The sequence below is a fragment of the Diabrotica undecimpunctata genome, chromosome 7 (assembly GCF_040954645.1).
Source record: "Diabrotica undecimpunctata isolate CICGRU chromosome 7, icDiaUnde3, whole genome shotgun sequence".
Classification (NCBI taxonomy): Eukaryota; Metazoa; Arthropoda; class Insecta; order Coleoptera; family Chrysomelidae; genus Diabrotica; species Diabrotica undecimpunctata.
Window position 1 is genome coordinate 138,185,173 of NC_092809.1, and position 26,130 is coordinate 138,211,302.

Here is a 26,130-nt window from a genome sequence, read left to right on the forward strand (position 1 = left end):
TAATTTCTTTATTATTTAAAGGATAATGGATGGGACAGATGGAAGTTTAGGTGTTGTTGAAGAAAATGAAGGGACTAGAAAGAGAAGAGTTACAGAAGGAAAAAAAGAAAAGTGAACAAATTACCAGGTATGTAGCTCCTAAAAGATCCCCAGTTTTAGTACCTTTTTATCACAAAAATAAACGTTCCACGTGCGTAAAAATAAGGCCTATTTACATCAACGTTTTCAATGAAGAGTTTTATAAAGTTCCAGACATGAAAAGACAAGACAATATAATTACCAGTCTGATTCATACAACACAAATTAAAAGACATAGGCCTAGGTCGGTCAACAAAAATTAAAAAAAAACCTGGACTTGAGTGAAAGTACTTAATGCAATACTTTTTTCTAACTGTGTGATGCTAAAATTTCTGTATATTTAAAGCTTTTTCACACTGTTATTCGCAACCTAGGTTACAAGTCACCTGCCTCCAATACTTACAATACGTGCTGCCTTCTCAGAGAACAAATTAAAAGTGCACCAGCACAGTCTGCTGAAAAGGAGCAGCTAATGGTTGAAAATCGGATTCAGTCAAGAAGAGCAGAGGCGTTTTGTGAGTACATGGAAATGGTTTCTCATTCTGTTAGCCTTTGCTTTGATCTTCAACAAATTCTGCCACAACCGAAAAGCCCAATTCAAAATACTTATTACGTGAGACAGATTTGGTTTTACAACTTTTGTATTACTGGTCTAAAAACTCAAAACCACATGTTATACACTTGGTTAGAGAAGCAGGCAGGAAAAGGAAGTGTGGAAATATCATCGACTCTCTTTAACTATTTGAAATAAGTTGATTTTTAAAGCTGTTCTGTACTAAGATTGTTTGGCGATGGTTGTGTTTCTCAAAATAAAAATAATATTCTCCTGAGAACACTGATTAATTTTTTGGAAACACACAAAACATCAATCAGTGGTATAGGCAAGGTAAGAGCACTAGGAGAAAATTGGCCACTTGATACTAATAAGCGAAGTGAATACTATAAGGGCATCCAATCAATTAGTGAACGTAAGGACAATTAGAATGTGCTACCAGACACAAGAAGAAATTGAACACCTCCGAAAAAAGGGACAAGGAAAGTCTTTGAGAAAGAAAGGGAAAAAGAATCTTAGACAAGACTGAAAGATCTCCCACTTCTCCCTCATGTGAAAAGAAAAGACAAACTTTTGAAAAAAAAAAAATGTTTTTCTGACCCACGCCTTGATTGGTACAAGAGTTTGATTTTTGATGAACCCACTACAGCAGTTGCTGGTAAGGAATAGTAGTGAGTGACTGTTTCGACGATAAGCGCTCTGACTTCCATATTTAAAAAACTGTTTGTTGCATTAATTACCTATTATGACAATGTTTGTCACTTAGGTAAGGCCCATATTATTATTTTACAAAAATAGAAGTTTATTCAGAAAACCATTGTTCCTTTACTTTATTGCTTTTTTACTTTATTTACATGCAAATCATGTCCACAACATTTAACATGCAACGATTTATTTCCACTGAATTCATGCAAAAGTGTTATTACCAAAACAAAAACAAATTTTTAAACTATTTTTTAGCTACCCTAACTGAAATAAGTGTTTTAAGCTCATGCTTGGAACCAATATTATTGCATAACATTGATTAGAACTCATTATCCTTTTTCAGAACAAAGCTACAAGTTTTTTGCCCTCCCTGAAAAATTACTTATTTAAGTGACTTAAGCTTGTTTGCATTTTACCTCCTCATATATCGTGATAATACTACTACTTCTCTTAATTTCTAAATTAAAAGTGTTTTGTTGATCACGAAGTTAATCTATGAATTGCTAATATATGCATTAATTTTTTTTAATGGGTGTGAAAAGATAAATCATTAATCTTCTTATATAAAGCATAACTGAAGAAAAATATAATTCTTTTGAAAGACTAGAATGATATTATGTAGCTAATTCTAATTCTAAAAGTAGTTATGCAAATAAATAAGTTAAATAATCGTGGCAAGTGCAGTGGCGGACCAATAGTTAAAATAAAAATATTTCGTTCGGAAGATTACTGAATGCAGAGGTCAAGGATATCTGCTGTTTGGTTGAATTATGTTGATAAGATGCTGTAACCAAAATATCAAAATTGAACAGGTTAAGAAGTCATTGACAATAGACTTTGGTCGGTTTTTTGGTGGTACTGTTGTTGGCAGTTTGATAAACATTGTTTAAACTGCATAAATGGACTTATTACTTTCTCATAATGCAGATATTAATGGTATATAAGTAATTTATACTGAGTTTCTTAAATCTTTGTTATATACGGTAATAAACATGTTTTTTTACAGATGCTCTATTCGTTTCGGACTTTGTAAATCATTAATGCAATACGGACTTTGTTCATTGGACGGCGCACAGAGCGTACGAGTGCAGAAGATTCTTCTTCTTCCGCGACCTTCCCTGCTGGTAATTTTTTTATTGGCAAATAATCTGGAGTAACTTCTACGTTACTCGAATTCGTCTTTTCAAGGTCGTCAAGATATTCCAGTTTTTTATTCTAAGCAGTAATTGGTGTATATTCGTTCGTCTAATAATTTTCTCGTGGGTAATTTGATGGGTTCACAGACGTTTGAGAATTCATGTATTCTTGTATCTCTTATAATATAATTCTCTACTTTTCCCTATATTTTGTTATTTAAATAAATCCACTTTAAATTTTTAGATAATCATCTCCTGCCTCTATTATAACTATACTTATTCCAATTCATCCTACACAGCCAACTTTTAAACTTATTGGGTTGGGATTTTATTTTTTCAACATTATGTTAAAGTCATAATGGAGAGTATTAAATATCCTTTTATCAATAAATCGCTGATTTCTTGGTCGGGATATCTATATAAATAAAATGGAATCGCCGGAATATTTGTATGCGCATAACTTCAGTAAGACTGCACCAATTTAGATAATTCTTTTTTTGGTCGTGTTTTTTATTATCAGGACAAGGTTTGTGCAGAAGATTTAAAAAAAAATGTATGGAAAGGCGTAAACAAAATTTTTCTCTCAGTTTAAATCGCAATATGAGTAATAGATGGCTCCATACTATTATTAAGAAAGGAAGCTATGATCAACATAATAAACGTCAGTACTGATAGATTGACATAACGACATACTTGACTGTTCCTTATTGAATAATTATTTCCCAACTAACTACTGTGGATCAACTAAACGCATGCCTAACACCATCCAATTTGAAGCGGCACGTAAAGATACTACAATTGGCAACTAACATGCGAGTGTTTTTCCAATAAGATCAGAGGCACTATTGTGTTGTCGAAGCAGCTGTTAGATATTGGAAATGGTAAAGAGGCCATTGACACTTTGACCGGATTCATTTCATTACATACAGATTTCTGTTACTTAACAGACTCGAAACAGGAGCTTACTTAAACTGACACATTATTTAATTATAAGGTGGTGCGAATTTTGCTGGGTCAGCTAGTAGTAAATAAAATTAAATTTAAAGCCACAGTTTAGCACACTTAACATGGTACAGTTCCCGTCATATAAAACTGGTACACTTTTTTTCCCAATGTAAACCTGTGCTCAGACTTTACACAATGGTTCATGAATCAATTCGTTGTTGCCATCACAGATAACGGAATTGCACTAAATCTAAATAAAAAAGAACGTTCAAAAATGTTTTTATATAGGTATTATCATTATCAGTAACAACAAAAAACCGTATCTAATAAATTTAATAACCATAGAGAGGGTTGAGTTATTTATAATAAATTAATAATAAGTTAAGCATTTAAGAAGTTAATTGTTAATTGTATTCAGAGCGTTTATTTATAGTTCGGCAACAAGTATATGGTATTGTATTTCTGAAAATAAAGTTGTTAAAAACGAAGTTTCACAAAAAAATAAATTTAATTACTGCAACTTATGTTTCTGGTTAGTAATCCAATTACATCGGCATTTTGCCGTATAATTTAATACTTTGAAATATGTTTTCATCAATACAAGCAAACCTAACCACTGTTTGGATTTGCGGTTAGTTATTCAAGTACTCCAAAGTTTACTGAAGATGGACTGATTAGTCCGAAAACGTTCTGAACTTTTAATCGATTTGGATTTTTAATTTAATTTTTTAATTAAATATATCATCATCATTTTGGCTTTACAACCTTGTGTGGGTCCTAGCCTCCCCAAGAATTTTTCTCCAGTCGTCCCTATCCATCGCCTTCCTCCGCCAAGCACGTATTTCCATATTTCTCATGTCTTCATCGATGTTATCTAGGAATCTTGTTCTGGGTCTTCCTCTTCTTCTTTGACCAATAGGTCTATCAAGGAGCATTTTTCTAGCTGGGTCGGTTTGCTCCATCCGCATTACATGGCCTACCCACCTCAGACGTCCTATCTTTATGTGTTTTACGATATCTGGTTCCTGGTATATCCTATAGAGTTCGAAGTTGTATCGCCTTCTCCAGACACCGTTTTCATTTACCGCTCCATAGATGCGCCTTAGTATTTTTCTTTCGAAACATCCTAACATGCTTTCATTGCTTTTTGTTAAAGTCCAGGTTTCTGAACCATATGTTAGGACTGGGCGTATTATTGTTTTGTAGAGTTTTACTTTTGTATTTCTTGATATAACTGTAGAAATTAAATATATCACTTATAACAAAACTTTTTTACTTTGATGTTTAAGAGTTTTCTATTTATTTATTCTTGTTACAACTCACCATAAATTATGTAAGCTTTGTATAAATAATTAGAGTTTAAAGTAGGTATTAATGTCCAATTGGTGCCTCTAGATCTTCTAGCCATCATTTGTTTGTACGATTTAGTTAGGTTTAAAATACAGGGTGCGGCAAAATTCAGTTATTCGATATGCATATAAAAAACAAAAAATGATAAAATTTGAAAATTTAGTTTATTACTAAAAAAACTTAATAAAGATACACAATAAAGTTCATATTTAATCTACATTTTATGCTCAAACTGCAAACGTTTTCATCAACGCATTTTCGGCATCGTGTGAATACGGTAAAGTAGGTCTTTCTACAGACTTCCGTATTAGCAAGGAGATCTTCGAATTCTTCTTCAGTGCTCCCTTTTAAATCCTGGATATTTTGTAATGACAAACACTTTATCTTTAAATACACCCGACAAGGCGAAATCGTACGGCGTTAAGTCTCGCGAACGATCAGTCCATTCGATGATGCCTCTTTCTCCTATCCAATCACCAAAGTGGTCTTTTAGGAAAGTACGAACTTATAGTTCATGGTGAGGCAAAGCGTCGTCCTACTGAAAATATCGAATTGTTAAGTTCTCCCTTTAAATTCATGAAAAGCTCTCGGTTATTGGCTGCATTTACCGTTCCATCAAAGAAATACGGGCATAAATTCCAGTCCATATTGTGACATCAGGAACATTAAACTCTTGTGTGATGGTTACCTGAGGGTCATCAGTTGCCTAGTGTATATAATTGTGACGTAAGTCACAAGTGTGTGTAAGTACTGTATCATTCGCAAAGTTTAAGGCTATGTTCAGAGTAGTCTTTAGTTAAGGGTGCAATAAACGAGGACGATTACAACGCATTTCTTGTTGTACCTCCTATCTGTACATTATAATTTAGATGTTAACTTTGAATATATCCTTACAAATTACATATTCCTATTATGATTACTCTCCTGACATCCTTATTGTTTGTATTTGTAAGTTTGTAACTGCAGGTTTAGCTCGAAATGTATTACAAAAGATTGGCAGTCATAAATACATTGTTAACTTCGTTAGAAATAAATTTTCGCTTTACAGTATTTCCTTTATATCGTCAATCCCTTTTTTCCAGCCGATGTATTTAGTAAATAATTTTTAATAAAAATAATCTTTATGCCACAAAATATTGCCCACGCTTATGCTGTTGTTGATAATAGCTACTGGTACAATTTTAATTTAGATCAAGTCACTGTTTAGTATCGATAGAAAATCACTATTTAACTTTTTAATCTAAACAAAATAATAAACGTGACCCTGTTTGTTGAAATATCTATCGATGGAATGTATTATTAAACGATATCGCGGCCACACAATACAGTTTTTAGATAGATGCATTTATTTCGTATTTAATATATATAAAACAGAAGTTGTAAATTTTAATTTAAAAGATACCTTTACCAGGTAACCAAATTTTTTACTTTGTGACATTAACATATAATATAAGAATAAAAATAACAAAATTTTATTACATTTTTAAAATTATGAGAAATAATCAAAGCTTTTATGGTCTGCTTCACTTGATCTTAAAAGAAATACATATATGGTAGACAAAGACCTGAAAGATTAATTTAAAGCTCTCTGTGTATGGTTTAAACTTCGTGGTAACCGGTCCCAAGCCCGGTTGAGAAAGGATGAGGGTTAGGTCGTCGGGTTAACTCCCCGGCACTTGCAAAACAAAAATATCAGTACTGGAGAAAACTTTAAATATCCTGGAACTTAGCAGCGAAAACGGACAATGAGTATAGGATGTTAGAATGTACAGAGTATATATTATAATAAATACAAAGAAACTTTTACGGAACTAAAACTATGCAAAATGGACATAGCGGTACTTACTGATATAAAGAAAAAGGCTCATGGAAGCGATATAATAGAAGTATATGTTCATTACTATACCGGAGTAAATAAAGAGCAAAGAACAGAAGGAGAACTGTCTGAAGCAATAAAAAAACATATTTTCAAGGATTTGACAGCTATGCATGAAAGAATAATCAGTGTAGACATAAAAATAAAAGGAAGATATATAGTCATCGCCCCCACCGATGACAGTAAGGGAGAAGAAAAAGATCAGTTCGAAGAAATTGTACAAGATATACTAGAAAACGTAAACAGTCAGGAAGAAATTATATTGGAGACCTGACGCAAGAACTGAAAGAAAGGATAGTAACAAAATAGTAGGCCCGTATAGAGAAAATGTCTTAAAAGGGAACGAAACGGGAGCGATTGACCTATGTGACTAGTATTCGTTAAGAATATGTAATGGTTTCTTTAGACATAAAGAGATACACAAATGTACATATACACAACCAGTTCTCAGTTAAAAATCAATAATAGACTATGTAATTGTTATATAAGAGTCAATAATCAAGGTCAAAGAAACGAGAGCAGCCACCCGTGGATCAGACCACCATTTGGTGAGATCAAGAATTTACATAAGAAATAACGATTACATCTAAAATTAGATTCCCCATGTGGCTCCATTCATCGTCTGTTCTACTTTGAAAGTTGTAGAAAGGCACAGATTTAGGCAATAATCTAAATTTTGGTTTTGAAAACTAAGAAATCTTCGGATTTTGACTTTTTGGTTATATCCATAGCCTTTTATTTACCGAGGATCAAATAATTTTAGCAGAAGGCAAAGACGACATCGTTTACGCAATACATGGTCATTGAGAACTTGCAAAAAGGTGAATATTAAGTCAATAAAACCAACAAATGAATATAAATACTTGGGGGTAACTTTTAACAAATATATGACCAGATGAAACGGATATAATAAATAAAATAAAGAAAGAAAAGACAATAACAGGATGATTACACTTGATTATATGGAGCGACGATATTACAAGCAAAATTAAACACCCAATATTTAAGACAATAGTGGAAAGCTGCTTACTGTATGGCTTAGAGACGTGGCTGACAAATAAAATAATGGAAAAGAAAATACATGCAATTGAAATGATGTTTTGAAGAAGAAGCTACAGATTAGCAATAATGGACAAAGTGAGAAATTAACGAATTAGAGAACTAATGTATTTAAAGGAGACACTAAACTCTATTATTCATGTTGCAAATTCCCAACATAAACAAATTATCGAGGCCTGAAATGCACGTGTTCCGACGGTATACGCTTCTTATTCACCAAGAGACTAATAGATATAATTTATCGCTTTGAGCGAGAATGATTGTCATTTTACAGGTTCAAATTGCTCAGTCTGATTATATTTGTCAAATTGTAGCGTGTCGGTTTATAAGTTAATATATTTTGTGTTTTGTAACGTTATACTTATTTTTGAGTTATTTACTGGGAGTGTTATTTTTTATAATTTTTATAATGTGTAGTAAACTTTTAATATCCAAAAACAAGGTATTTTTTCATCAAAAGTAAAAATAGCTTGTGGTAATCACAATCATGTTGGGTAAAGGTAAGAGAAACCAATATTATGTTTCGAAGTTTTATTTTCTTTTCTAGACTCGAAAAAGTAAACAGAATGCAGTTTTATAACTTTATCGATACTTTCGATGACGTTGGTGTTATTACAATACATATTATTTTCCTCTAGGCTATTTTGACCTTCTCTTAATCAAATACCTTAGGTTATTGAATATAAATAAAAAGAGAAAAATGATACAGCAGACAAACTCCTTGAGATTGATGTAACCCTCAGTCCACCTAAAAAGACCAGAAAAGTGACATTTTTACCTTAAAACGAATGCAATGATCATAAATGTATTTAAAATGAAAATGCAGGAGACCCTACAAAGTTCAAAAGTGCGATTTTCATTAGAATAGTAAATAAAATAGGTACTGATATTGTTTCTCCATTATTTTAGAATCCGCGTTTTCGCTTTATTTAATAAATATTGTTACTTTCGTAAGAGCATCGTAAAAATATTATTAACTCGCTTGATGAATTTGAAAGAGAAGCAATAAGAAGAATAATCCACGAATTCTTTTTTCGAAATTAAATACCTACAATAGATAAAGTTCTGAGGGTTGTTAATGAACATCCGGTTTTGCCTAATTTCAAAAGAACTATGTTTTTTTTAAATTATTGAAAAAAATAAATTTTAAGTTTCAACGTCGTCAGCGAAACAGCATTTTAATGGACAAGGACGAAATGGTCTGGCAGAAACGACAATTTCTGATTAAAATAAAGTCCTACAGAAATAAAAACCGCAAAATTTATTACTTAGAGGAGACTTGGCTACACGCTGGTCACACCAAATCCAAAGTATGGGTCGACAATTCGGTAACATCTTATAAACAAACGTTTTAGATAGACTTTCTACGGGATTAACAACCCTGCAGGTAAATGTGCTTTACTTATTATTATTAACACGTGCTTTTTTGCTTCACCGTTAAGTAAATTTTAAAATAACCAAATTTTTAGGAAAAGAAAAAAGACTAATAATTCGTCACATTGGCAGTGAAGATGGATTTGTTCCAGAAGCGCTGTGGGTGTTCGATCAAAAAAAGTGGGAAGAAGAAGAAGAACAACAATGAAATGGAACTGGGCAGGACATGTTGCCAGACAAGGTGTTCAAGATGGGATGAAAATGATTTATTTACTGGGAACCTATGTTCAGTAGTGAACTCAAAACGGCTGATGATAATGCTTATATCACTGAATAAAAAAATTAATAGCCTTTCAAATGAGCTAGCACACGACCCCTATTCTCATTTAACAGGCATCGATTACGTCATCAAACCCAAATGGATAACGCCACTAGTATATACTTGTATATGCTAAATACTAGTATATGCCATATACTATATAGCTAATAAAATACAGCTAAATATATATAGCTAAATAATATATACTAGTATATGCTAAAAAAAACCATAATTTAAAAATAAAAATCGATCTCTTTCAGGATTTGTCTCTAAAATTGTCTATCCTCCTTAATTCCATAATTTTTCCCCTCCCTTTATTTACCAAATATTCTAACTCTGCTGTATTAGGTATAATGTAATTTTATATTTATATCCATTTTTATATTCATTAAAATGATCATTTCAGTTTAATAAAATAATTCGTTAATGTTGTCTATAGAGTTAACATTCAATGTGAGAATAATAATTAGATATTTAAACTACCAAAATATCACGGAATTTGTACGTGTTGTTTCGAAAACATTTACTGTGCAGTTAATGCAAAATCGAATAGTTTGATGTGATCAAAAATACTTTTACTTGCTGCTTGGCTATCGGCGGAATAAAGTCCAAACATGTTAAAAATGTAATGAAATGAGTAATATTATTATCTTTAAATAAATGCGGCTTTAATTGGTCGTATTTACTGACAAATATAGTACTACTTACTAATTGGAATGATTTTTTTACTTAGCTAGAATTTATAATGAGATATTACTTTTCATTTTATTATCTACATTTAGACAAGGCGAAATGCTCGGGTTCGTTCGAAAATAGATTCCCATGAGATTTTTTTGTATAATCACTTTCACGAGATACCCCAAAAATTAAATTGATTGGATCGCCCACGAGAAAAGTTTTTAAACATTTTTTTTCAAAGAAATTGTAATAATCAATTTTTTCGCTCCGGAATTTTTTTTTTTGGTTCATTATGAAGGTCTGTTATAAGTTTTCTCTAAAGTTGATCGTTTTCAGGTTATAGATAATTTAAAACTGAAAAAAAAAACGCAAAATGACGACTTTCAAGGTTAACAAATACAAGTCAAAATATTATTTTCTAAATCATCAAGTGCCTAAATTCAAATTCAATACTTGTTCGATTAGCTCCCGATGAAAACTCTGTGTTTATTTTATTTTAAATCATTGTTTTTTAATTAATAATGAAGCGCATATGGCAGGGCGGGCGCTCATTTGTACAATGATAATTAAACCAAACATTAATTTGCGCCATAGATCTCGTTTCACTTATACATGCCGCAGCCCGAACGCCCTTTCTATCATAAGCGCCTCATTAGCGATTAAAAAACAATATTCTAAAATGAAATGAGCCCAAAATATTTATCGGTAAATGATAGAACAAGGTTTGAACTTGAATTTAGGTTCAGGCAAAAATTTTTCAAATTTTTTTAAACTATTTTTTTCGAATTGTCGTCTGCCAGGACCAATTTTTTTAGAGTTTTTGGATCGTTGTTGATCGTTTTCGAGTTATAAATAATTTAAATCTGAAAAAACCGCAAAATTACGATTTTCAAGGCTCAAAAACACCATCCAAAAAATTAAAAAAAAAATTATCCGGGCCGTTTTAAGAATTGATTGTTACAATTTGTTTAAAAAAAAAGTTTTGAAGAAACAAGGAACAGTAGGCGGTAGGTACTGTAGAATAGCGCGAAGCTTCACACTATGTTTTCTGTATTTTTAAAATTTAAATAATATCTTCAAAATTAAATAAAGTAATTTTATTTATTTTTATATTTTGAACAAATTCAATAAATTATTATATTTGCTTCTAACGCCACCTGTTAACATATTGACAAAGCATACGTTGTTTACTTCTGACATACCTGTAAAATTCAGATCAAATATTAAACTAATAAATTATAAAATATAAATAAATATCATTTGATAGTAAATTTAATTGTTATATAAACTACATGATATCTTTAAAAATAATAATTCTATTTATATGCAATTATTTTAAAATATCATAAAAATTTAAACATATGATTCAATGTTGTTATCTATAGGATGACACTTATGATTTTTAAATTTTGACAATCATTACGAATCGAATCTTTTAGTGACATATATTCTTTTAATTTTTTATTTCTCATTCAATGCCTATATTGTATTAGTTATTTTTGCATGCAGATTTGAATTTAAACCTGCTTAGAGTAATTATATAATTACTAGAAAGAATCGGTATTTTATGACGTTACCCCCTACGACGACATATTTATTGTTGCACTAGTTCCGTTACCCGTGATGACGCTATCTTGTTGCGCTAGTTGCATGACGCTCACCTCAGCATTTAACTGTAGAAAAAAAGTAATACAGCTCCAGTATAAAAGCTTCGCTTGCTTTGAACAACTTTTCGCCTGGACGACCTCTTGAAACTTATTTTGGGGTATCTGATGAAAGTGGGAATATTTCTCCGAACCAGCCTGAGCTTTCGCCTTGTCTAATTAACTTTGGTTGATTTTTATAGTTCAAAATTTTATAATAGTTTCATAATTGTATATACTTTTTATTTTGTTCTTGTTGTATCATGTCAACAATGGCATTAGTTCCATAATTTTTTTAAGTTGAATAGTATTAATTTATATTTCTTATAAAAATTCCACTACCTGTGCGCACTGACTATTGTAGATGAATCATTCACCATTGTTGTAGCTGTTGACCAGTTAAGGCATGTTCGACATGTCCAATTTGGGAGCCTACCTTTATTTTTATATATACATTTAATGTTTTTTCCGCATACATTAATAAGTAACAAGCATATCTTAAGTATTTTTGAAGGACGAATTTGGGAATCTATGTGCCTTGTTAATATACTTGTAAAATATTCCATTATTTATCTCTTCATTGAAAAATGAAACTGTTAATAATCAAGTAGTTGATGATAGTAATTTAAATTTATAATCTACACTGACCTTATAAAAAACTTTATTGAATTAGTTGTTTTATGTCAATACTATACTTTTAATATTATTGTAGAATATATTTTTTGGTAAATACTTTTTTCTATACAGTACACAATAGACAATATCTAGCAGTCTACTACATGGCATGGAAGCCTGGAAAACTTTGAGATATTCCGCAGCATTCTAAAAACTACATGGATTCACTCTGTTAGAAATGAAAAAATTTTAGAACGTATTAATCGAGATTATGAACATGTAGAAATTATTAAACAACGGAAATATCTTATCTTGGATACATATTCAGATAAGAGAGATCCTCCTTCAACTAATAATGGAAGGAAATAGAAGGAAAGCGTGGTCCTGGCAGACGACAAATGACCTGACTGTGTAACATCAAGGATTGGACAAGACCAGACCTCCAAACTGCTGATCGGATTCCTGGAAGAAGTAGGAGAGGAAGACTAATGAAGACCTGAGGGTTGACGCTTAGGACATGTCAGTAAAGGGGATTTATATTGATGTGACCCAAAATAGAAACTTATCTAGAAATGAAATTAAAGAAGTCGACCCCACATAGGGATAAAGGCAAAGAGAATGATAATATATATATTATTGTGATATTTAAAGTCTCGGTGCGCCAAGGAATAATTAGCTAATTAATTTTTGATTAATTAAAATTATTTCAATGATGTGATTATGACTCTATCACAATTTTTAATTCTTTTATCTCAGGGTTAAAATTCGTGCTTCAATATCTATGCTATTACATGTGAAAGGTAAGGTCCAGAGAATACCGGAATAATAAAGAACACATATGATCTAACACTATATATTGAAAAAAATTAATGAAATAATTCACACTCAAAAGTTTTCAATAAACAAATCTCATATAAGGATTCTCAAAATTTTGTTCTCCGTACGTGAACAATCAAAATTAATGGTACAAACAATATTAATTGAAAACTCAAAATCCAAACTATTCTAACTCTCCTAATCAAAATATTTATATCCTTTCTAAATTACGTGTAAAAATTGTGTTATCAATAAAAGAAAAAAAAACTGCAGAAACAAAATATCTCTCTCTGATGATGAGTGGTCCAAATCCTTGTTCCTTGTAGACTATATTATCTCCTCTCAACCGCTCCCTATGTAATCAGCAATCGTACAACAGATTGTTGCAAGTATATCGTCTTTAATGATCTCCTTCAAAAGCACAAATCATTCAAATTATGATAGCCTTTCTCCTCTCGATAAACTGAATCTCTCGTTGGCCCGAGTGAAAAATGACTCTTGGAATATCTTCTCTTTACGATAAACTGAATCTCTCGTTGGCCTGAACAGTGACTCTTGGAATATAAGTAGGAAAATATGACTTACAATATTTTGCTGCTCCAGCTTCTGTCAGATACACTAACTCCACAAAAACTCACTAACATTCAACACTACTGCTTGCTACCTCTCAGGAACCGCCAGAGAACAATCCTTGTTCCTCTTACAGATTTGGAAAACCAACTGACTGCTATCTTTTCTCTCTCCTCAATCTCGCTAAACTTTCTCCCACACACTTATCCCACCTTTTTCAATCTCCGCCAATCACAACTCGTCACAATTCCCCCATTTCTTCATTTCGATAACAAACAAATTTTTACCTATAATTATAAATTTCCTAAAACTTATTTACAAATAATATTTTTCTATAAATCTTAAAACTAACAAAAACCTCTTTCTAAAATATCTTCTATTGTCTTTAATCACTGCACTAATGCATTTGTAAAAACCCGTTTCAATTTGTCTTTTGTTTCACTTAAACTTATGCGGGTCACTCAAGTTTAACAAAGAAATGATTGATGTAAAGCTTACATTTTGTTTGGTACAGGTAATTCAAGGATCTAATAACTGCTGCAGATAAGATAAGGATTGCCATGATGATCGCAAAACATTCGTAACTGATAAGCACATCAAGCACATCGTTTTATTGTCCAAGTACCTAGAAGAGGCCCAACGATTTCTCACCAGCAACTCCAAAAGCAGCTTTTGAAAGATACAGATGTTAATAAGTGTTTCAGTTGAAACGATAAGAAGAAGACTTCGTGCCCAAGGGCTATACAGCAGTAGACAGTTACGGATTCTCGAGTTAATCAGGCAGCATAAGATTAATCGCCTAAATTGGTGTCTTCAATACCAAAACTGGAACATTGGAAATTGGCAAAATGTGCTATTTTGAGACGAAACCAGGATTTGTGTAAAATCATATTTTTGATGAATTCGTGTACTTAGAGAGCTAGGAAGACAAATAAGAACGGAAACAGCCAGATCTAATCACAGACCTAAAGGAGAAAGTGTTATATTCTGGGGAAGTAATATGGTCGGTGAAAAGATTTTTTAAATTCCCATTCAACCAACTTTAATAGCTCTAAGGTATGTTGATTTGGTTCTAGAACCCCTAGTTAGACTCTGAAAAAGTGAAGTGTAAAAAAATTTAATTTTCATGCATGATACCTCCACATACCGGAAGAGTCACTACAGACTTCCTTGAAGCAGAAGATATCGCTATTCTGTAGTGACCTGTTTGCTCACCCGACCTTAACCCTATATAGCATTTGTGGGATATGCTTAAAAAAAGAATTAGATCTCACTGGGATAATCTACAAAACACTGTACAGCTAGTACAAGTTGCTCTTGGAGAAAGGAAACACCCTACCACAATAAAATATTTACAATTTGTTTAGGAGCATTTCCACGCGACTTGGAGCTTGCATAAGGCCTAGTGTTAGTAAAACTAACTACTAAAAAAACATAAATAAATAAAAACAATTTAAACATTATTCCTTGTTAATTGAAATTTTGTATGCTGTTGACTTTAAAACAAAAAATTTCAATTTTAATATTTAAGAATTTATGAGTTTGTTTAAATTTTATGTATTCGTGATTAAATTGTTTTAAAATAAATATTCTTTGATTTTGTAGGTTGGTTTTTTTAAATTCGCTTAAAATCATAAGAAATATCAGATCATTCCATAAAGTTTGGTTGTGGTACATGCCCCACGCACACTTTGTTGTATTTAAAGGTGAATATATGAATTTGTTAGTGAAAGACCCATTATAATAATCTACAAGAATTTGTTGGCATGTTAGTGTCTAACTAATGTAAAATTGGTTTTTTTTATCCTGACACACGTATTTAAACATAAAATTCAAAGAGCACTATTAGCCTCTTTGTAAAATATCATAAATTCCAATTAAAACAATTATGTCAAATATCCATCCCAATATAGAAAGTTGAATTTCTTGTATTTTTATAGCTAATAGCCTATAATTATAAAACGTTATTTGATTTTAAGTGGTTAGTTGGAATATTCTATTTATTTAAATACTAAAATTAAACTGTTGTTCTACAATGACAAAGAAGAATTTAACGAGATGTACTGGTAGTCTGTAGCTGGCTGTATACCATGTATCACAAAAAATTTATTAAAATCCTTTATAAAAGATATATAATTAATATATACATTTTATAAAGGATTTTCATAAATTTTTTTTGATGTTGTTACTTAAAAAGAAACGAGGAACAATAAATGTAGGTGGTACAAATGAGAATGCTCGGATGGGCGAGTGGAGTGACAAAAAATGATAAAATTAAGAATGTATATTAGGTTAAATCTAGGGGTGGCATCTATTAATGCCAAAATGAAAGAAAAATTGGTTAAGATTTTTTGATATGTTCAACGTTGGCGTTGGTCACCCAATAGGAAAAATTGCTGATTTGTAATTTCTAGGTAGTATAAGAGGCAGATTAAAGAATATCTGTGGGAAGACACATATCGGCGAAGGGGATTGATATTGGTATAGAGATAGAAACTTATAGATACATGGAATTTACCAAAAGAATAAGTGAATAACGGTAAAGAGAATGATAATGATAGTTTTGCTCATTGTCTTTTTAATTAATGACCTTTGTTTACTTTGCAGTTCCATTTTATCAAATAATAAACGAATAGGAATATACACATCTCGTCTAGCTATCATTGTATTATGAACATTTCACTCTTATGAGATCATCAGATAGAATTTGCCGGTTGATACGAGATAATAAACACATCCATACGTAAACGGCACTAGATGGCGACTTTCATAAAATATCTAAGAACGCTCGTCATGTAGAACTAATTTGCAACTTTCTATTTTAAACAAAGTATAAAATAATATGCCAATAATATACAAACAGCAATGTATCCCTTTTACCAGTTCTATCATTCGATTTCGAATTTACCTAACCGAATGCTTATTAATAGTGTACAAAATATTGGCGCCATAAACTATTTTAAATATTTATATTCTACTTCTTGGTATTTCGTTTTAAACGTTAGTAGGTTTATTTAATTATATTTACATATGTCGTTGAAAAAACTGAATGAAAGTACCAAAGAAATGTAGTCAAGGATGAAGAATACATTGAAAGTTCTCTGTCTTTAAAACGGCAACATAAAATTTGCATAATTAAATTTCACAAGGTAAAAACCATTCAAAGATAAATATCTATATGGAATACTAATTTGTTGTTGTGGGTGAATAAAATCCCACAGACGAGAAGCTTGTTCAGATTGTAAAACTTATTCTTTTTCTGTATATCTATGTGTATACACTGGATGTACACGCCCATATATAAATCTAAAATTTTTTATGTTTTAAGTTAAAGTACCTTTTTTTTTTTAATTTAAAACATGATTTGGTTATGTCAATCCTAGGCTAGACAAAATGTACATTTCTTAGTTTGTTATATAATTTCTGTTGACACTTTTCGAGTAGCAATCAAATTACGATTTATAAAATCTAATAAGTTATTTTCTTGTTTCTCTGATAGTTCCTCAGTATATAGAGCATATAGTTCCAGATAAAGTGCACTGTTTGAAAGTATGCGTATAGAAGTTTCATCCTTTAACTTATATAATCTATATTTTGCTGCATTAGTACGTTACATTTTTTCAGCATCTTTATCAGTAGACAATAGTGTTGTAGTTCTAACACAAAGTATACTGCGCAGAATCTTCATTTCTTGGCAATGTAAACATATGTCATTTTCTTCTTTCGTTTATTCTTCTTCTTCTTGTGCCATCCTATCGGAGATTGGAAATCATCAAGGCTATCCTGACCTTGTTTACAGCTGACCTAAAGAGTTCATTAGTGGTACAGCCAAACCACTCTCTCAAATTACGCAACCATGACAATCTTCCACGACCTGGATTCCGTTTTCCTTCTATTTTTCCTTGCATTATATTTTGAAGTAATGCGTATTTATTTCCTCTCATTAGGTGACCCAAATATTCGAGTTTTCTTCGTTTGAGTCTCTTTGTGACTCTTTCAACCCAACTTATCTTCAGCATTCGATGGTAGCACCACATCTCGAAACTTTCAATATTTTTTATGTTGTTCTGTTTGAGAGTCCAGGCCTCTACACCGTATAATAGCGTGTTAAATACGTAGCCCTTAGCATTCTTAATCGTAGAGGGATGCTTATATCTCTGTTGCAGAAGAATTTCCTCATCTTTATGAAGGTGGCCCTGGCAATTTCGATACGTCTTTTTATTTTATTGTTTTGGTCTACAGTTTCGTTTGTTAAAGTCCCCAAGTATTTGTAACTTCTTTCGTTTACAGGTATCAATTCGTTTCAGATAGGAGCCAAAACTACCATATCTCCTGAATACCTAAGTCAGATACTAGTTTACCTCCATTACCTCCACATGTTGACGGCCGAACTATGTTTTGAAATGACCCGCCGTATACAGTCAGCATACCTTCTCACTTCTGTCCATAACCACTAATATTTATCGTTATAATCGTCTTTTCTTCAGGCATTAGATCTAACGATGGAACCATTGTCAGTACTGATGCACCACATGTATTAATACAATACAATAGCTCCTACAAACAATAAGAAGTCCTTTTCTCTGAACCTACCTAATTTTGAAGACGTACTTCTCGATCTCAAAAATATATCCATCTATTCTAGCGCTCTATACAATAGTATGTAGTGTTCCATCGGTTCCATCTGGCATAGCAATCTCGTCTCACTTCTACCGAGTTTGTCATCATTCACCATCACTGTACTCGGCCTAATACCGTTCTTGACTTTTTAACGCTTTGTTTAACATGCAACTATTCTCGTAATGTACACTTTCATTCTTCACAGCCAGTCCCCCCCTCTATATTGAGTTCTAACTCTCTAATTTTTCGTCGCCATACTAGCAACATCTAGTTCTGTTCTTTGTAATACCAAAGCCAGTTCCTGTTTTTCCATCCATAGCTTAATCTGCTCAATTGGTTATTTTGTCTATCAGTAATAATAAATTCATCGTATTACAGCTTAAAACTATATAAGTAGTTTTTTGCTTGTATTCTTAAGTATAGTTTGAGTTAAAAGTAATATTGCATGACTATCTTTATGTCTATGCATTTAGTCAACATTAATTTATTTAAGACAAACAAGCCAATTACACGTGCTGAAGCTTGTTGATCTAGATGTTGCTGGCTAATTTCATAAGGATGTCTACCATTAATTTCAGAGTTAAATCGTACAGCTCTCATTTCTTCTAAGGGGAAAATGAACTAATTACATGTACCTACGGGTTTCTTCTTATCGTACCTGTCAGTTCCAAATATTGGTGATCATCATAGCTATCTTTGCTTTTTTTGAAGATACCTACGGTATAAAAAGGAACCATGGGAGGACCTTTTTGTGTTATCGAGTCTTAGTGGATCTCATTTGCTGGAATATCTCTGCAGTTCCGATATCTGAATGGTTTTATACAGATGTTCACTAAGCTGATTAATAATCACAGCTATTTGTTATTATCTATATTACAGGCGTTTTTTTTTAATAACGCCAGTATTAGTGTGGAAAATAGGTATCTTCTAGGTACTTTTCATTCTCCATTGCCTCCTTATTTGTATCTCAAGATCTCTGTACTTGGCGATCTTTTTGTTGTGTAAATTATTCTTGTTAGATATGTGTATTATGTGGCACTGGTTGTTCTGTGAGCGCAGTAGGATCCCACCTCTAGTTTTCACTTTCAAGCATAGTAAATTTTATGGACGAAGCAATAGCTAATAAAAATATGTATTACATAAAACGCAAGAAATAGAACAGGAAGGAACAAAGGAACATAAGAAAAATTTCTATAAAAATATTAAAGAACAGAACTAAAAATACAAAGGCAAAAACAGAATAAAAAACAAAGGAGGAACAATTATAATAGAGGACAAATAATACAAAGTGGTACAATACAAAGAACTCTTTGTGAAAGGAATATAAATCTACGAAAAGAAATTACTGAGGAAGAGGAGATGGAAGAAGAAAAAGAAAAAGTAAACGAAGTAGTCATAGAAATCTTAAAAAGCCAACAAGAGAGGATTCAGAGGAAGTTACACATATGAGCAAAAATGGAAAAGCTTTTGGTAAAGTCGACATTAATGTGGAATTAATAAAATATAGAGGAAGTAAGTTAGGAGAAAAATATTGACACTATTGAAAAATATATGGAAAAAAGTGGGTCGGTCGGATAGCTAAGCAGGCTGGGCGGCCGGCTTCTCATTCGTTTCACTGGGAGTGGTTCAGTGGATGTGGGTTCGGTCCCCAGCTCGGTGTACAGAAAAACAAAAAGTCTAACGCAGCAGTTTAAAATTCTAGATGAATCTGCGGCTTAGACTAGAATATGCTGGTGTCTGATCGGCCTATGGTGGAGCAGTACGGCAAGAGATAAGGGCTTGCGGCTCGGTGATACTCCTCCTTAGATCCCTACCGGAAGGGCGTGACGCCTAAAATACCGGGTATATATATATATATATATATAATATATATATATATATATATATATATATATATATATATATATATATATATATATATATATATATATATATATATATATATATATATATATGGAAAAAAGTGGTACAGTAGGCGGTACTGTAGATTACCGTGAAGCTTTATACTGTTTCTGTATTTTTAAATTTTAAATAATCTTTTCAAAATTGAATTTTAAGTAATTTTATTATTTATTTAGTATTTTAATTTCACGTGTAATTTTAATAAAATCGTGGTGAATCTATAGATGATTGTGGTGAATCGTGGTGAACAAAAAGAATATTTATGAATTACATAAAACAGCTGTTAGTTAATCTCCTTGTTATAGATTTTAATAAAATTGAAAAAGTATATATGTAATATTACGGACTCTCCTTATCGCGTAAATGGACTATTCCAACTGTTTACAGCGCATTACCAAGGCGCTTCTGTAATAGAAGTAGCTACACGAAGTACGCTATTTCGTGGGCTACTTCCCCGACGTCATGTCGTGGAGCTACTTCCATAAAGCTCGTGTCGGCATTTTACTATAGAGCAAATGTAATACAACGCCAGTACAGAAGCTTCGCTTCAAAAGCCAAAATGCCAGCAGAATGAGAGACACAGCAAAAAATAACATTAGATAAAAAGGAGATCAACAAATAAACATGTAAAAATTATAGAGGAGTAGTGACATATAAAATACTGACATCAATAATAATGTCACCAATGTGGACTCACATTGGTGAGTTCACATTGGTGACAGAAGGAAAATCTACAACATATGACATACACACTCTAAAATAAATAATGGAAGAAGCAAATGAAAATAAATTAAAATGGAAAATAAATTAAAATGGAAAATAAAAAAAAAATAGAAATCCAACAGAAACTGAGAAACTTAATAAAAACTAAAACGAGGACGTTTAAAATCAGTATAGATATCTATGCACAGAGGGGAGAGAGATGAATTCAATAAAATAAAGGAGTAAAATAAGGAGACGCCCTATCAACAAAGGCAATATGAAAACAAGAAGTAAGGTGAACTAATATTTACCTATGGACACGATATTTTTATAGTTATAAAGCACTAAAACGTAATGAAAGAAATACTAGAAGGCCTACAAGAGAAAGAGGAGACATTGGGCAAGATTGAACCCATATTAATATTAGAGCAAAAAACCAATAAAAAAATAATTAAAATATGAAATATAAAGTAAGAAGAAGTCAAAAATTTCAAATACCCAAAATAACAAAAAAAAAATCGGATAATGAAATCCAAAAATAAAAGAAAACATACTGGCAGTGAAAAAGGCTTACTTTGCAAATAAAATGTTATTTAAAAAAGCAAAATACAGATCAATAGAACTATCATACATATGAATAAGACTTACAAACTGTGGAGAATTATTGATATGAAGATTATGAGAACTAGGACCAATAAAACCAGAGCAAGATGAATATTAAGAAGAAAGCAACAGAAAAAATAATAAGGCAACATAGGATTGGATATCTAGGCCACTTTCTAGCTAGCAGACAACAATATACACAAGTATACAATAGAATCCAGGAGGAGGAAGAAGAAAAAGAAAATAGACATATGTAAAAGCCAGAGAATGACAGGGAGAAACTAGAGACAGGAAAAAATGGGGAGAGATTGTCAGGATGATGAAATAAGCAAAAGAAGGAATCACCCTAAGAAATTTCATCTAGAAATCTTATACGGTTTAACCCCAAAGCAGGGTTTATAACTAAATTATATATATATATATATATATATATATATATATATATATATATATATATATATATATATATATATATATATATATATATATATATAAAATATCAATTTACTTAGTTTGTTATCTATTTCTTTTTTTATTATTTATTTTGTTTTGTTCAATAGTAAATATAAAGAGGTCAACTGATAATGCTTTTTTAATACTGATGAATGTATGAAAATAAAGTGTTTAATATCAACTACATTATAATGGGAATGAATACTACCGAAATAATTTATTTAGAAATAGTCAACAAAAACAAGTTGTTTCACAATGTTCGAATATGTATTATATAACGTGTACTTACCAAGTTTAGTGACATTTAATGAGATGTATAATTAATGCCGAATCAAATACCATGTTATTATATATTGAAGTGGAAGCGAAAAGATATAATAGAACTCTCCCCATATAATTAAACTCTTTCGCTATTTTTACTATACTCGTACGGTATAACGCTATATAACATAAAGAGTGCAATAATCTGCTGATTTTAATGAGATTAAGGATTAAAGATTCATTTTAGGCGCTGTAATCGATTCATCTAACTATAAAAAAGAAATAATAAAAGTATAGGTTATCTAATCTATGATTCACGGTATATAGCCAACTACGGGAATTTCATTGTTTTTTTTGTGGATTTACTATGATTATGTTTGGTGTATTCTTTTTCGTGATTGTTTCTATTTTTTTGCTATAATTTTATGGCCATATTCTTTACCCTCTCTCAGTACCTTAATTACCTTATTAACAATTCTTCCCTTGACTTTAATACCTTCATGTGCCTTTCCAGAGCTCGTGCAAATATCTTCCTTGAGTACAGGTTGAATAATAATGGTGAGAGTATACAAACTTGTCTAACGCCTCTTTGGATTTTTATGTCTCTGTGTCCCCATCTCCGTTCTAATAACTGCATTTACAAGATTCAACAGATAGTTTTAGTGAAAGATGAAACCGATTGCATTTTCTGTGGAAACCAATATAAGGAAACGTTAAAAAGATGACTAGATCAAATGCTGCTTTGCCAAATGTGGTTTCTCTGGAATTGTTCAAATTGAAGTTTTGGCGAAAAAAATCTATTAGTATAATTTGTCAGAATAGTTGAGTCAATTACATTAGTTAATAATAAATCTTTTTGTCTAGCCATATTTCTCGTAAATGGCCTACTAACCCCTACACATCTGGCGAGATTGTCAAAATATGATTTATGTGTTACGTTCTTTAGTTTTGATACAGTACTTACGATGTTCGCGATAATTTAGTCTTTGGAAATATATTTCTGTAAAAAAAGATTTTTAAAATTTTTTTCCTACAAGATTTTTAAAGAAGGTCGATTATCTCTCCCAGTTTTACTCTATTATGGAATGGCAGCAGGTAACCACACTAAATTTGCTATGAAACAATACAACCTTTTGATATATGGATGTATCATACCAGTGGTATCAAGCTATTATAGATAAAAAAATCATAGCACAATGTAGCGTTGAGAAAGTAACATCTTAGCTTCGCAACCTCCAAGATTGGTTCAACTGCTCATCTAATCTTTCAGATCAGTAGTACGCAAGATTTAAATAGTCATGATTAGACTTCGGCAACCTTCGAAAGAAGAAGACACCTTAAGATAAACAAGACAACTTTTTTATTTCGAAAAAGATTCCGATTGTGTGGATAAAAGTAATTACGAAATAATCGAATTGGGTATAAATATACAGATCTTACCATAATTACAGGATAATGTACAAGATGAAGTCATAAAATAATAGAATTGGCTATAGGTATACAGTTTTAAGAGACAACATCTAAATATATGGATAAACTAGACAACTTAAGGCTTAAGGTCTACGTAAAATCAAAATAAAGGAACAAATTAAGGAACTCACAGAAATGGTAGACGTTACTAGACAAGCAGTAAATTGAATTGAAAATTTTCAGGTCATATCATTTCTCTAAATTATGGGAGATGGAAAAAGAAGATAATGTACTTGCGATCACGGGATTATAAGAGATGATATGAAATACTTAAAAAAGGGAAGAAGAAATGTTTTAAGAAAATACTCGCGCTAGAGAAATCACAACAGCAATATAAACTACAAGGGGGGATATGCCCAAAACTGATAGATAAACTGACTAAAGCTCGATAGATATGTAAATAATTTAAGAATAATGAAAGAATAAGCAAATGAAATAATTTGTGCATTTTTACTAAAATAAGGCAATTTGTAAGGAAGATAAAATAATCGAATTATTTATTGATCGACCTGAAAGATAGGAATTTGAAAGAATATTTTTTATGCAAGTAAATTACCTAACAATATTAATAGATACAATATAGTTTTTTTACAACTTACCGTTCTCTTATCATCAACTTTCTTAACCAACTCCTGAAGTGAAGTTTTTCTTTCGATCTGCACTCCATAGTCCTCGCTTTCATCGGAAAGATAATCCGAAACACTGGATAACGACACTTGGGATTCCTTCCTGATCACTAAACTTTTCCGGTCATGGTGATTGACCGCCGGTTCTATCTTCGTGCGCCCGGTCGGAAAATTGTTAACCGATGGCTTGTCCACTTCATTCATGTTTTCGCGCGACTTTAAGTTACAATAATAAGAAAGCGTGACTCGTAAACGACCGCAACTGTCCGGTAGCACTACTAAGAGTTGTGTGTAGTTTGATTTAGTTTGACGGTTCGTTAAGCGAATGTCGAATTCTTCCCCACCATTTTGGATTACATATTCGCACTCGGCTCAGCTGTTTGTTATTGTTATATATACAGTAAGTTATGTATATGCATAGTTTGTGTAGGAAGGCAATTATGTTGCCCGTAAACAGAGCTGTTTGAAATTGATTATACATTTTTGTGTAAATTAGGACGATTTTAATATTTTGCCCATATTAGTTGTCCTGTGTCGGGTATAAAAGACGTGTACTGATGATTTTTTTAATTGTAATACGGATTGGTCGAAGTAACGTCGAGAATAGACTCGGATGACCGTAAGCTTGAAAAATCATGACTAAAATTGTATAGTACGCATTTTAATAGGCACGTGTATGCTTTGAACAGTTTATTAAGGTTTTTTATTAGTTAAATATATAGAATTTATTGAATATGAAAGTAGCGTGTGAAACTGAGAAAGAGTAACTGCTACATAGAAACAATCATCCATCCACTTCACATTTGATCATTTTAGTGCTGCATTGCCCTTTGTTGCTGTTTTTACAAAGTAGAGAAACCTCGGTAAAAGATATATTATTTACAACTATACATATTTATATATCATCTTATTTTTTCATCGTTTTCATCGCTTACATCACGTAATTTATTCTATTTGGAATTCTTAAGTGCAAAATCTTTTTGCCAAAACACTAGAAAACCTTTTACAACCTTTTAATTTTTCTATTACTTCGCACAAATTATTTTCGTATTAGAAGCATATAGAAAGAATAGAAAAACAACTACAGAAAAACAAACAGTTTAAAAATATATTCAGAGAACTAAAAGAATACACAGGAGAAAGAAGGTCAAAATAACATTAAAACTAATTTAGAAGTGAGTGGCGAAATTTTCTGCGAGTGGCGTCAATATTTTAAAAAGTTTCTCAAAAACATGTCTTTATTTGGCAGGTTGGCAATCATCAACCATAATGCGTATTTTCGAGACCGCTTTCATAAATGGGTGGCAATTGATGGTGTTGATTCATTAATCCAGATTTTTTAACCACGAAAAACAAAACTTGTTATGATATACGTCTCAAAAATTATTATTATGGCGTTTGGATTGAAAAATATTAAGAAACATATATGTGTCTACAGATGAGAGATCGCTGGACAATATGGAATTGGAATAAATCAAAAATTCATCAAGAATCAAATATATTAAATAATTGTGGAGACAGTATACATCCTTGTTTGACACCTTGTTCTGGATGGAATTTATTTGAGAGTGTGTCAAGCACTTTAACTGTTCCAGTAGTGTGTTCGTATAGTTCAGTTATAGGCGAAATTAAGTGTTGTGGTACGCCTACTTCTTTTGGTATCTGCCATAAGTGTTGCATTTCTCCCCGTCGAACGCTTTGCGATAATCTACAGAACAAAGTATAGTGGGATATTGAATTCCCTAGATTTTTTTATTATTTGTCTTATGTTGAGAA

The 26,130-nt window shown here is 31.7% G+C and overlaps 1 protein-coding gene across 3 annotated transcripts in view; it reads right to left on the reverse strand.

Moving 5' to 3' along the window:
• Nucleotides 1-24,697, reverse strand: part of LOC140445904 (uncharacterized) — a 94,416-nt gene extending 69,719 nt beyond the window's left edge. The window contains exon 1 of one of the 3 annotated variants that reach the window (XM_072538328.1): nucleotides 24,328-24,697. In XM_072538328.1, the coding sequence (XP_072394429.1) occupies nucleotides 24,328-24,558 (231 nt within the window). In that variant the 5' untranslated portion in view covers nucleotides 24,559-24,697. The remainder of the gene's footprint in view (nucleotides 1-24,327) is intronic. The other 2 variants (XM_072538329.1, XM_072538327.1) reach the window with 2 other exon arrangements.
• Nucleotides 24,698-26,130: the final 1,433 nt, after the last annotated feature.